Source organism: Lichenostomus cassidix, unplaced genomic scaffold (assembly GCF_008360975.1).
Source record: "Lichenostomus cassidix isolate B80296 unplaced genomic scaffold, HeHo_3.0 HiC_scaffold_39, whole genome shotgun sequence".
Classification (NCBI taxonomy): domain Eukaryota; kingdom Metazoa; phylum Chordata; class Aves; order Passeriformes; family Meliphagidae; genus Lichenostomus; species Lichenostomus cassidix.
The window spans coordinates 593,872-607,166 of NW_028147446.1; the positions used below are offsets into that span (position 1 = coordinate 593,872).

Below are 13,295 nucleotides of genomic sequence, written 5' to 3' on the forward strand. Positions count from 1 at the left end.
AGGTGTCCAAGATCCATTTGGGATTCATCCAGGAAATTTGGGATCCATTTGGGGATTTTGGGATCCATTTGGGTGTCCAGAATCCAGCCAGGGGATTTGGGATCCATCCAGGAAATTTGGGATCCATCCTGGAAATTTGGGATCCATTTGGGGAATTTGGGATTTATCCTGGAAATGTGGGATTTATCCAGGAGGTCGAGTCCATCCAAGGTGTCCAAGATCCATTTGGGATTCATTTGGGATCCATCCAAGGGATTTGGGATTCATCCTGGAAATTTGGGATCCATCCAGGGGGTTCAGAGTCCATCCAAGGTGTCCAAGATCCATTTGGGGTCCATTTGGGGGATTTGGGATCCATCATGGGAATTCGGGATCCATTTGGGATCCTTTGGGGTTTCAGTGACATCCTGAGGTCCCCGCAGTGTCCCAGGGAGCTGAGCTGGCACTGTCCCCTCCTGGGTCACTCTGTGTCACAGCTGGTGGTGGCCTTGGGTGTCCTTGTCCTGGGATTGTCCTTGTCCAGGATTGTCCTTGTCCCTGGGGTGTCCTTGTCCTGGAGTGTCCTTGTCCTGGGATTGTCCTGGGATTGTCCTTGTCCTTGTCCTGGGATTGTCCTTGTCCTGGCATTGTCCTTGTCCTGGGGTGTCCTTGTCCCAGAGGACTGTCCCTGTCCCTGCTCTGTCCCTGTCCCATCCCTGTCCCTGTCCCTGCTCTGTCCCTGTCCCCAGATCCAGCGCTGTCCCAGGTGTCCCCAGCCTGGGATCTGTCCCTGTCCCTGTCCCTGTCCCCAGATCCAGCACTGTCCCAGGTGTCCCCAGCCTGGGATCTGTCCCTGTCCCTGTCCCAGGACTGTCCCTGTCCCCAGATCCAGATCTGTCCCAGGTGTCCCAGGATCCAACGGTGTCACCAATCTGTCCCCATCCCTGTCCCATCCTGTCCCTAACTGTCCCCATCCCTGTCACCTCCTGTCCCCATCTTGTCCCCCTCCCTGTCCCTAACTGTCCCCATCTCTGTCCCCCTCCCTGTCCCATCCTGTCCCATCCTGTCCCCACCCTGTCCCCATCCTGTCCCTAACTGTCCCCATCCCCTGGTGTCCCTCAGTGTCCCCTGGCACCCCCTGGCTCTGTCCCTGATGTCCCCAATGTCCCCACAGGTCCCTGGAGTGGCTCCTCCGGCTGATTTTAATGTCCCCAATGTCCCTCAGGTCACGGTGCAGGGGTGACCCCGATGTCCCCAATGTCCCCTCAGGTCACTGTGCAGGGGTGACCCCAATGTCCCTAATATCCCCAGTGTCCCCAGTGTCCCTCAGGTCACGGTGCTGGGGTCTCCCCAATGTCCCCAATGTCCCTTCAGGTCACTGCACCGGAGGTGACCCCGATGTCCCCAATGTCCCCAGTGTCCCCTCAGGTCACCGTGCAGGGGTGATCCCTGATGTCCCCAATGTCCCCTCAGGTCACGGTGCTGGGGTGACCCCGATGTCCCCAGTGTCCCCAATGTCCCTCAGGTCACGGTGCAGGGGTTGGCCCCTCAGGCTCACTGTCACTGCTGTCCCCAATAATGTCCCTGCTGTCCCCAATGCCCCTGATGTCCCCAATGCCCCCGATGTCCCCAATGTCCCCAATACCCCTGATATCCCCAATGTCCCCAATGCCCCCAATGTCCCCAATGTCCCCAATACCCCTGATATCCCCAATGTCCCCAATGTCCCCAATGTCCCCGATGTCCCCGATGTCGCCGAGGTCCCCGATGTCCCCAGGGCTGAGGTTGAAGGGTGGCAGCTCCTCGTCCGACGAGCCCAGCGAGTCCTCGTCCCCAAGCTGTGTCCCCAAGGCCACCGGGGCCAAGGCCAGCGGGCCTCGCAGCAGCCGCAGCTGGGGACAGAGGGGACATTGGGGACATCAGGGACAGAGGGGGACATTGGGGACATTGGGGACATTGGGGACATTGGGGACAGATGGGGATATGGGGGACATTGGGGACAGATGGGGACATTGGGGACAGATGGGGATATGGGGGACATTGGGGACAGATGGGGACATCGGGGACAGGGATGAGGACATGGCCAGGGTTGGGTGGTCCCCGGCCCCCTCCTCCCCGTGTCACTGGGGGTGTCCCCAAGGTGTCCCCAGGATGTCCCCAAGCTGTCCCCACCTGTGCCCGCCCATGGCTGATGTGTCCCCAGCCCCTCAGCATGTCCCCAAGGTGTCCCCGGGATGTCCCCATGGTGTCCCCCCATGTCCCCAGGATGTCCCCATGATGTCCCCAGGGTGTCCCACCTGTGCCCGCAGGTGGCCAATGTGTCCCCAGCCCCTCACCATGTCCCCAGGGTGTCCCCATGGTGTCCCCCCATGTCCCCAAGGTGTCCCCAAGCTGTCCCCACCTGTGCCCGCAGGTGGCCAATGTGTCCCCAGCCCCTCACCATGTCCCCATGCTGTCCCCATGGTGTCCCCACCATGTCCCCAGGGTGTCCCCAAGCTGTCTCCAGCCCCTCACCATGTCCCCCCATGTCCCCAGGGTGTCCCCAGGATGTCCCCAGGGTGTCCCCCCATGTCCCCAAGGTGTCCCCCCATGTCCCCAGGATGTCCCCCCATGTCCCCATGGTGTCCCCAAGGTGTCCCCCCATGTCCCCAAGGTGTCCCCATGTCCCACCTGTGCCCGCAGGTGGCCGATGTGTCCCCAGGATGTCCCCAGGGTGTCCCCCCATGTCCCCAAGATGTCCCCATGGTATCCCCACGATGTCCCCCCATGTCCCCAGGATGTCCCCAGGGTGTCCCCAGGATGTCCCCCCATGTCCCCAGGGTGTCCCCACCATGTCCCCATGTACCCAGGGTTTCCCCCCATGTCCCCAAGGTGTCCCCATGTCCCACCTGTGCCCGCAGGTGGCCGATGTGTCCCCGCAGGTGTCGGATGTACTGCGCAGTGTCCGAGTGCTCCAGCTGGCCCTGCAGGCGTCCCTCCTCCCTCTGGGGACAAGGGACACTGATGTCACCTCAGGGACATTGCTGTCACCTCAGGGACACTGCCAGCCCCTCGGTGTCCCCTCTGTCCCCCCAGGTCCCCTCCTGCCCCACTGTGTCCCCTCTGTGCCTCCCTGTCCCCCATGTCCCCCTATGTCCCCAGTGTCCCGATGTCCCCTTGTCCCCCCATGTCCCCCAGTGTCCTCCTGTCCCCCGATGTCCCCATGTCCCTCATGTCCCCAAATCCCATTCTGTCACCCCCATGTCCTCCATGTCCCGCATATCCCAGTGCCCCCATGTCCCCCAATGTCCCCATGTCCCCTGATGTCCCCTGATGTCCCCCCAATGTCCTCGATGTCTGTCCCACTGTCCTGTCCCTGTCCATGTCCATGTCAGTGTCCCAATGTCCCCCTGTCCCCCAATGTCCCCATGTCCCCCAATGTCCCCCCATGTCCCCATACCTGGATCTCCAGCTCAGCCACTCTCTGTCTCATCTCAGCCAGAGCAGCCATGCTGTCAGCCTCGCGCAGCCGCACTGCCATCACCTCCTCCTTGCTCTGGGGACATCAGGGGACACCACTGTCACCATGGGGACATCCCCCTGACACCCAGGGACACCATGGGGACACCCAAGGACACCCACTGCAGCTCCGGGTTGTCCCCAACATCCCCAGTATCCCCAATGGCCCCAACATCCCCAGTGTCCGCAATGTCCCCAATGCCCCCAGTGTCCCCAATGCCCCCAATGTCCCCAATGTCCCCAGTGTCCCCAGTGTCCCCAACATCCCCATTGTCCTCAGTGTCCCCAACATCCCCAGTGTCCCCAATGTCCCCAATGTCCCCAGTGTCCCCAGTGTCCCCAACATCCCCAATGCCCCCAACGTCCCCAATGTCCCCAATGCCCCCAGTGTCCCCAGTGTCCCCAATGCCCCCAACATCCCCATTGTCCCCAGTGTCCCCAATGTCCCCAATGTCCCACACACACCTTGCACTGCTCCTCAGCATGTTTCCTCTGGCTCTCGCTGAGCTGAGCCTGCAGCCCCTGGGTGTCCCCAGTGTCCCCAACATCCCCATTGTCCCCAACGTCCCCATTGTCCCCAATGTCCCCATTGTCCCCAATGTCCCCGATGTCCCCAATGTCTCCAACATCCCCATTGTCCCCAATGTCCCCAGTGTCCCCAATGTCCCCAATGTCCCCAAGCTGTCCCCAAACCTTGCACTGCTCCTCAGCATGTTTCCTCTGGCTCTCGCTCAGCTGAGCCTGCAGCCCCTGGGTGTCCCCAATGTCCCTAGTGTCCCCAACGTCCCCAGTGTCCCCAACATCCCCAACGTCCCCAATGCCCCCAATGTCCCCAGTGTCCCCAATGTCCCCAAGCCCACCTTGCACTGCTCCTCAGCATGTTTCCTCTGGCTCTCGCTGAGCTGAGCCTGCAGCCCCTGGGTGTCCCCAATGTCCCCAATATCCCCAACATCCCCATTGTCCCCAGTGTCCCCAATGTCCCACACATACCTTGCACTGCTCCTCGGCGTGTTTCCTCTGGCTCTCGCTGAGCTGAGCCTGCAGCCCCTGGGTGTCCCTAGTGTCCCCAATGTCCCCAGTGTCCCCACTGTCCCCAATGTCCCTAGTGTCCCCAGTGTCCCCAATGTCCCCAGTGTCCCCAGTGTCCCCAGTGTCCCCAGTGTCCCACACATACCTTGCACTGCTCCTCAGCATGTTTCCTCTGGCTCTCGCTGAGCTGAGCCTGCAGCCCCTGGCTCTGGGCAGCAGCGACACGGAGCTGTTCCCTCAGCCCGGCACAGGCCTGCTCTGCTCGGCCCAAAACTGACCGCTGGATACGGCCCTGGAACGGGATAGACACAGGTTAAACCCGGGTTAAATGTGGGATAAATGTGGGATAAAGCTCTGCTCTGCCCAGCCCAGCACAGAGCTGTTCCCTCAGCCCGGCACAGGCCTGCTCTGCCCGGCCCAGGACTGAGCGCTGGATACGGCCCTGGAACGGGATAGACAAGGGATAAATCTGGGATAGATCTGGGATAAATGTGGGATAAAGCTCTGCTCTGCTCGGCCCAGAACTGACCGCTGGATACGGCCCTGGAACGGGATAAACACGGGTTAAACCCGGGATAAACACCTGAGATAAATGTGGGATAAATGTGGGATAAATGTGGGATAAAGCTCTGCTCTGCCCGGCCCAGAACTGACCGCTGGATACGGCCCTGGAACGGGATAAATATGGGATAAACCCGGGATAAATCTGGGATAAATATGGGTTAAATGTGGGATAAATCGGGGATAGAAAACCAGGGATAAATCTGGGATAAATGTGGGATAAATCTGGGATAAACACCAGGGATAAATCTGGGATAAAGCTTTGCTCTGCCCGGCCCAGGACTGAGTGCTGGATACGGCCCTGGAACGGGATAAATGTGGGAGAAATGTCCCTCCCAGCCCATCCCAGTTCATTTCCAGTCCATCCCAGTTTGTCCCAGTTCCTCACCTGGCTCTCCAGCTGCAGCACTCGGTGTCTCAGCACTCCCAGTCCATCCCAGTTTGTCCCAGTTTGTCCCAGTTCCTCACCTGGCTCTCCAGCTGCAGCACTCGGTGTCTCAGCTCTCTCAGTCCATCCCAGTTTGTCCCAGTCCGTCCCAGTTTGTCCCAGTTTGTCCCAGTTTGTCCCAGTTAGGCTCACCTGGCTCTCCAGCTGCAGCACTCGGTGTCTCAGCTCTCCCAGTCTGTCCCAGTTTGTCCCAGTTAGGCTCACCTGGCTCTCCAGCTGCAGCACTCGGTGTCTCAGCACTCCCAGTCCATCCCAGTTTGTCCCAGTTTGTCCCAGTTGCTCACCTGGCTCTCCAGCTGCAGCACTCGGTGTCTCAGCACTCCCAGTCCATCCCAGTTTGTCCCAGTTTGTCCCAGTTCCTCACCTGGCTCTCCAGCTGCAGCACTCGGTGTCTCAGCTCTCTCAGTCCATCCCAGTTTGTCCCAGTCCGTCCCAGTTTGTCCCAGTCCGTCCCAGTTTGTCCCAGTTTGTCCCAGTTAGGCTCACCTGGCTCTCCAGCTGCAGCACTCGGTGTCTCAGCTCTCCCAGTCTGTCCCAGTTTGTCCCAGTTTGTCCCAGTTCCTCACCTGGCTCTCCAGCTGCAGCACTCGGTGTCTCAGCACTCCCAGTCTGTCCCAGTTTGTCCCAGTTAGGCTCACCTGGCTCTCCAGCTGCAGCACTCGGTGTCTCAGCACTCCCAGTCCATCCCAGTTTGTCCCAGTTTGTCCCAGTTCCTCACCTGGCTCTCCAGCTGCAGCACTCGGTGTCTCAGCTCTCTCAGTCCATCCCAGTTTGTCCCAGTCCGTCCCAGTTTGTCCCAGTTTGTCCCAGTTTGTCCCAGTTAGGCTCACCTGGCTCTCCAGCTGCAGCACTCGGTGTCTCAGCTCTCCCAGTCTGTCCCAGTTTGTCCCAGTTTGTCCCAGTTTGTCCCAGTTCCTCACCTGGCTCTCCAGCTGCAGCACTCGGTGTCTCAGCACTCCCAGTCCATCCCAGTTTGTCCCAGTTCCTCACCTGGCTCTCCAGCTGCAGCACTCGGTGTCTCAGCACTCCCAGTCTGTCCCAGTCTGTCCCAGTTTGTCCCAGTTAGGCTCACCTGGCTCTCCAGCTGCAGCACTCGGTGTCTCAGCTCTCCCAGTTTGTCCCAGTTTGTCCCAGTTTGTCCCAGTTCACTCACCTGGCTCTCCAGCTGCAGCACTCGGTGTCTCAGCACTCCCAGTCTGTCCCAGTCTGTCCCAGTCTGTCCCAGTTTGTCCCAGTTTGTCCCAGTTAGGCTCACCTGGCTCTCCAGCTGCAGCACTCTGTGTCTCAGCACTCCCAGTTTGTCCCAGTTTGTCCCAGTTTGTCCCAGTTCCTCACCTGGCTCTCCAGCTGCAGCACTCTGTGTCTCAGCACTCCCAGTTTGTCCCAGTTTGTCCCAGTCTGTCCCAGTCTGTCCCAGTTTGTCCCAGTTTGTCCCAGTTAGGCTCACCTGGCTCTCCAGCTGCAGCACTCGGTGTCTCAGCACTCCCAGTTTGTCCCAGTTTGTCCCAGTTTGTCCCAGTTCCTCACCTGGCTCTCCAGCTGCAGCACTCTGTGTCTCAGCTCTCTCAGCTCCGCCTGGCTTTGGCTCTCTCTGATCTTTGCTCCCAAAACTGCTTCCTGCAGCGTCTGGGGGGGATCCTGCCAGCGACCGCTGTGACACTGCTGGGGACATTGGGGACATTGGGGACACTGAGGGGATCCTGCCAGCGACCGCTGTGACACTGCTGGGGACATTGGGGACATTGGGGACACTGAGGGGATCCTGCCAGCGACCGCTGTGACACTGCTGGGGACATTGGGGACATTGGGGACACTGCTGGGGACATTGGGGACACTGAGGGGACATGGAGACATCCCCAATGTCCCTGCTATCCCTAATATCCCAACACCCCCAACACCCCCAATGTCCCCAGGTGTCCCCAATGTCCCTGATATCCCCAACACCCCCAATGTCCCCTGTGTCCTCTATGTCCCCAGTGTCCCCACTGTCCCAAATATCCCCAAATGTCTCCAGTATCCCCAATGTCCCCAACATCCCCAGTGTCCCCACTGTCCCAAATGTCCCCAATGTCCCCAGTATCCCCAATGTCCCTGATATCCCCTGTGTCCCCAGTGTCCCCATGTCACCCCAGTGTCCCCAGCTCACCTGCCAGGTGTCCCCAATGTCCCCAGTCTCCCCAATGTCCCTGACACCCCCAGTGTCCCCAATATCCCCAATGTCCCCAACATCCCTGATATCCCCAACACCCCCAATGTCCCCAGTGTCCCCATGTCACCCCATGTCCCCAGCTCACCTGCCAGGTGTCCCCGAGCTCCTTCACCTGTCTCTGCAGGTCCCCCAGGGCTCGCAGTGCCTCAGCCTCTCAGTGCCAGGTGTCCCCTGTGTCCCCAATGTCCCCAATGTCCCTGATACCCCCATTGTCCCCAATGTCCCCATGTCACCCCATGTCACCTCTGTCCCCAGCTCACCTGCCAGGTGTCCCCGAGCTCCTTCACCTGTCTCTGCAGCTCCCCCAGAGCTGTCAGTGCCTCAGCCTCTCTCAGTGCCAGGTGTCCCCTGTGTCCCCAATGTCCCCAATATCCCCACTGTCCCTGACACCCCCAGTGTCCCCATGTCCCCATGTCCCCAGCTCACCTGCCAGGTGTCCCCGAGCTCCTTCACCTGTCTCTGCAGGTCCCCCAGGGCTCGCAGCGCCTCAGCCTCTCTCAAGCTCAGCCCCTGCAGCTCCTCCTGCAGCCGAACCACGTTGGCCTCGTCGGGCAGCAGCGTCTGCCGCTGGGGACAGGGACAGTGTGTGACAATGGGGACACCAATGGGGACAGCAGCGTCTGCCGCTGGGGACAGCACGGTGACATCAGTGTGACAATTGTGACAATGGGGACAGCAGCGTCTGCCGCTGGGGACAGCACGGTGACATCAGTGTGACATTGGGGACACCAATGGGGACAGCAGCGTCTGCCGCTGGGGACAGGGACAGTGTGTGACATTGGGGACACCAATGGGGACAGCAGCGTCTGCCGCTGGGGACAGGGACAGTGTGTGACATTGGGGACACCAGGAGGGACAGCAGCGTCTGCCGCTGGGGACATTGGGGACAGCAGTGTGACATTGGGGACATGGGGACAGCAGGAGGGACAGCAATGGGGACATGGGGACAGCGTGTGACATTGGGGACACCAATGGGGACAGCAGCGTCTGCCACTGGGGACAGCACGGTGACATCAGGGTGACATCAGTGTGACAATGGGGACACCAACGGGGACAGCAGCGTCTGCCGCTGGGGACAGGGACAGTGTGTGACATTGGGGACAGCAGGAGGGACAGCAGGGTGACATTGGGGACATGGGGACATGAGACAGCAGCGTCTGCCGCTGGGGACAGCAGGGTGACATCAGTGTGACAACAGGGACATGGGGACAGCATGTGACAATGGGGACACCAATGGGGACAGCAGCGTCTGCCGCTGGGGACAGCACAGTGACATCAGGGTGACATTGGGGACAGCAGGGACAGCAGCGTCTGCCACTGGGGACATGGGGACACAAGTGTGACATTGGGGACAGCAGGGTGATATTGGGGACAGCAGGGTTACATTGGGGACATGGGGACAGGGGGACATCAATGGGGACATGGGGACAGCAGCATCTGCCGCTGGGGACAGGGGACAGCGGGGTGACATTGGGGACAGGGGACAGCAGGGTGACAATGGGGACATGGGGAGAGCAGAGTGACAATGGGGAGAGCAGTGGGGACAGTGGGGGGACATCAGGGTGACAGCCAGGGACAGCAATGGGGACACCCCAGGCAGTGGCTGTTCCTCTGGGGACATCCTTGGGGACATTCACAGGGCCACCCAAGGCCACCTGTGTCCCCAAGGCCACCTGTGTCCCCAAGGCCACCTGGGTCACCCTCCCTGTTCCCAGAGCCCCTCCCTGTCCCCAAGGCCTCTCTGTGTCCCCAAGGCCATTTGCTGTCCCCAGTGTCACCTTCTCCGTGTGCAGGACCTTGTCCTGAGCCCTCCCTGTCCCCACAGTGTCCCCACAGTGTCCCCAAATTGTCCCCAAATGTCACCTTCTCCATGTCCAGGACCTTGTCCTGCATCTCATTCAGCCCTCCCTGTCCCCACAGTGTCCCCAAATGTCCCCGAATGTCACCTTCTCCATGTCCAGGACCTTGTCCTGAGCCCTCCCTGTCCCCAGTGTCCCCAGTGTCCCCAAATGTCACCTTCTCCATGTCCAGGACCTTCTCCTGAGCCCTCCCTGTCCCCACAGTGTCCCCAAATGTCCCCAGATGTCCCCAAATGTCACCTTCTCCATGTCCAGGACCTTGTCCTGCATCTCCTTCAGCGCTCCCAGCGTTTCGCTCTCCCTGAGCCGCGATTGCTCCAGCTCTGTCTCCAGCTGCGACACAAACTCCTCGCTCAGCCGGGGATTGCCCTGGGAAAAGTGTCACCAAATGTCACCAGGTGTCACCAGGTGTCACTGAGCATCATCACCGCACAGCCACAACCAGCAGGGGTTACCCTGTGTCACCAAATGTCACCAAATGTCACCAAACATCATCATCGCATAGCTATGAACTCCTCGCTCAGCCGGGGATTGCCCTGGGAAAAGTGGCACCAAATGTCACCAGGTGTCACTGAGGACCATCTCCGAACAGCCACAACAACCCTGTGTCACCAAATGTCACCAAATGTCACTGAAAATCATCACGGCATAGCTATGAACTCCTCGCTCAGACAGGGGTTGCCCTGGGAAAAGTGTCACCAAATGTCACCAGGTGTCACCAGGTGTCACCAGGTGTCACTGAGAATCATCTCTGAACAGCCACAACAACCCTGTGCCACCAAATGTCACCAAATGTCACCAAATGTCACCAAACATCATCACCGCAGAGCTATGAACTCCTCGCTCAGATGGGGGTTGCCCTGGGAAAAGTGTCACCAAGTGTCACCAGGTGTCACCAAAACTGTCACCAGGTGTCACTGAGGACCATCTCCGAACAGCCACAACAACCCTGTGTCACCAAATGTCACCAAATGTCACCAAACATCATCACTGCAGAGCTATGAACTCCTCACTCAGACAGGGGTTACCCTGGGAAAAGTGTCACCAAATGTCACCAGGTGTCACCAAAACTGTCACCAGATGTCACTGAGCATCATCTCCGCACAGCCGCAACAACCCTGTGTCACCAAATGTCACCAAATGTCACTGAAAATCATCACTGCAGAGCTATGAACTCCTCGCTCAGATGGGGGTTACCCTGGGAATAGTGTCACCAAAAGTCATCAAATGTCACCAGGTGTCACCAGGTGTCACTGAGGACCATCTCCGAACAGCCACAACAACCCTGTGCCACCAAAATGTCACCAAATGTCACCAAATATCATCACCATGTAGCTATGAACTCCTCGCTCAGACAGGGGTTAGCCTGAGAAAAGTGTCACCAAATGTCACCAAAACTGTCACCAGATGTCACTGAACATCATCTCCGCACTGCCACAACAACCCTGTGCCACCAAAATGTCACCAAATGTCACCAAGTGTCACCAAACACCATCCCTACCCTGACACGAACTCCGCACTCAGACGGGGGTTACCCTGAGAGAAATGTCACCAAATGTCACCAGGTGTCACCAAATGTCACCAAGTGTCACTGAACATCATCTCCGCACAGCCACAACAAGCATGGGTTACCCTGTGTCACCAAATGTCACCAAATGTCACCGAGTGTCATCCCTACACAGACACGAACTCCTCGCTCAGACGGGGGTTACCCTGGGGGACACAGGTGACAGCTGGGGACACAGTGACACACAGTGACACACAGTGACACACAGTGACAATGCCAATGTCACCTGCAGCTCGCGGATGGTGCTCTGTGCCACCCGCAGGCTCTCGGTGGCACTGCTGCACTGCTGTGTGTGTGACACTGACAGTGACAGTGACACACTGATACAATAACACAGTAACACAATAACACAGTGACAATGACAATGACGCACAATGACAATGACAATGACACACCTGCAGTTCCCGGATGGTGCTCTGTGCCACCCGCAGGCTCTCGGTGGCACTGCTGCACTGCTGTCGGTGTGACACTAACAGTGACACTGACACTGACAATGACAATAACACACAATAACACACAGTAATACAATGACTCAGGTGACACTCAGGTGACACTCAGGTGACAATGACACACCTGTAACTCCCGGATGGTGCTCTGTGCCACCCTCAGGCTCTCGGTGGCACTGCTGTCGGTGTGACACTAACAGTGACACAGTGATACAATGACACACAGTAACACACACAGTGACAATGACACACAGTGATACAATAACACACAATGACACAGGTGACAATGACAATGTCACCTGCAGTTCCCGGATGGTGCTCTGTGCCACCCACAGGCTCTCGGTGGCACTGCTGCACTGCTGTCTGTGTGTGTGACACTGACAGTGACAATGACACACAGCGATACAATAACACACAATAACACACAGTGATAATGACAATGACAGGTGACAATGACAGTGACAATGACAATGCCAATGTCACCTGTAACTCGCGGATGGTGCTCTGTGCCACCCTCAGGCTCTCGGTGGCACTGCTGCACTGCTGTGTGTGTGACACTGACAGTGACAGTGACACACAGCAATACAATAACACACAATAACATACAATGACAATGACAATGACACAAAGGTGACAATGACAGTGACAATGACAATAACACACCTGCAGTTCCCGGATGGTGCTCTGTGCCACCCACAGGCTCTTGGTGGCACTGCTGTGTGTGTGACACTGACAGTGACAGTGACAATAACAGTGACAATAACACACAATAAGACACAGTAACACACTCAGGTGACACTCAGGTGACAATGACACACCTGCAGCTCGCGGATGGTGCTCTGTGCCACCCTCAGGCTCTCGGTGGCACTGCTGCACTGCTGTGTGTGTGACACTGACAGTGACAGTGACAGTGACACGGTGATACAATGACACAATGACACAATGACACTCAGGTGACAATGACACACCTGCAGTTCCCGGATGGTGCTCTGTGCCACCCTCAGGCTCTCGGTGGCACTGCTGCACTGCTGTCTCACCACGGCCAGCTCCCTCCTGATGATGTCATTCTCCTCAGCCTCCTGCGCCCGTGTCACCTGGCCCTGGGGACAATGGGGACATTAGGGACATTGTCACCTCCTGTCAGCTCTGGGACATCGGGGTGTCACCTGGCCCTGGGGACAATGGGGACATTAGGGACATTGTCACCTCCTGTCAGCTCTGGGACATCGGGGTGTCACCTGGCCCTGGGGACAATGGGGACATTGGGGACATTGTCACCTCCTGTCAGCTCTGGGACACTGGGGTGTCACCTGGCCCTGGGGACAATGGGGACAATGGGGACATTGTCACCTCCTGTCAGCTCTGGGACACTGGGGTGTCACCTGGCCCTGGGGACAATGGGGACAATGGGGACATTGTCACCTCCTGTCAGCTCTGGGACACTGGGGTGTCACCTGGCCCTGGGGACAATGGGGACAATGGGGACATTGTCACCTCCTGTCAGCTCTGGGACACTGGGGTGTCACCTGGCCCTGGGGACAATGGGGACAATGGGGACATTGTCACCTCCTGTCAGCTCTGGGACACTGGGGTGTCACCTGGCCCTGGGGACAATGGGGACAATGTCACCTCCAGGACATTGGGGTGACACTGGGGACAATGTCACCTCCTGTCACCTCCAGGACATCAGTGTGGCACA

The 13,295-nt window shown here is 58.5% G+C and overlaps 1 protein-coding gene across 1 annotated transcript in view; it reads right to left on the reverse strand.

Annotated features, from left to right (window-relative positions):
• Positions 1-1,387: 1,387 nt before the first annotated feature.
• LOC146422618 (EVI5-like protein) overlaps positions 1,388-13,295 on the reverse strand; it is a 60,441-nt gene continuing 48,533 nt past the window's right edge. Inside the window, exons 12-19 of the mRNA XM_085046004.1 lie at positions 12,565-12,696; positions 9,824-9,952; positions 8,151-8,291; positions 7,043-7,177; positions 4,652-4,798; positions 3,419-3,514; positions 2,868-2,963; positions 1,388-1,871 (exon numbers count right to left, since the gene is read on the reverse strand). Of these exons, the coding sequence (XP_084902130.1) occupies positions 1,506-1,871; positions 2,868-2,963; positions 3,419-3,514; positions 4,652-4,798; positions 7,043-7,177; positions 8,151-8,291; positions 9,824-9,952; positions 12,565-12,696 (1,242 nt within the window). The 3' untranslated portion in view covers positions 1,388-1,505. The remainder of the gene's footprint in view (positions 1,872-2,867; positions 2,964-3,418; positions 3,515-4,651; positions 4,799-7,042; positions 7,178-8,150; positions 8,292-9,823; positions 9,953-12,564; positions 12,697-13,295) is intronic.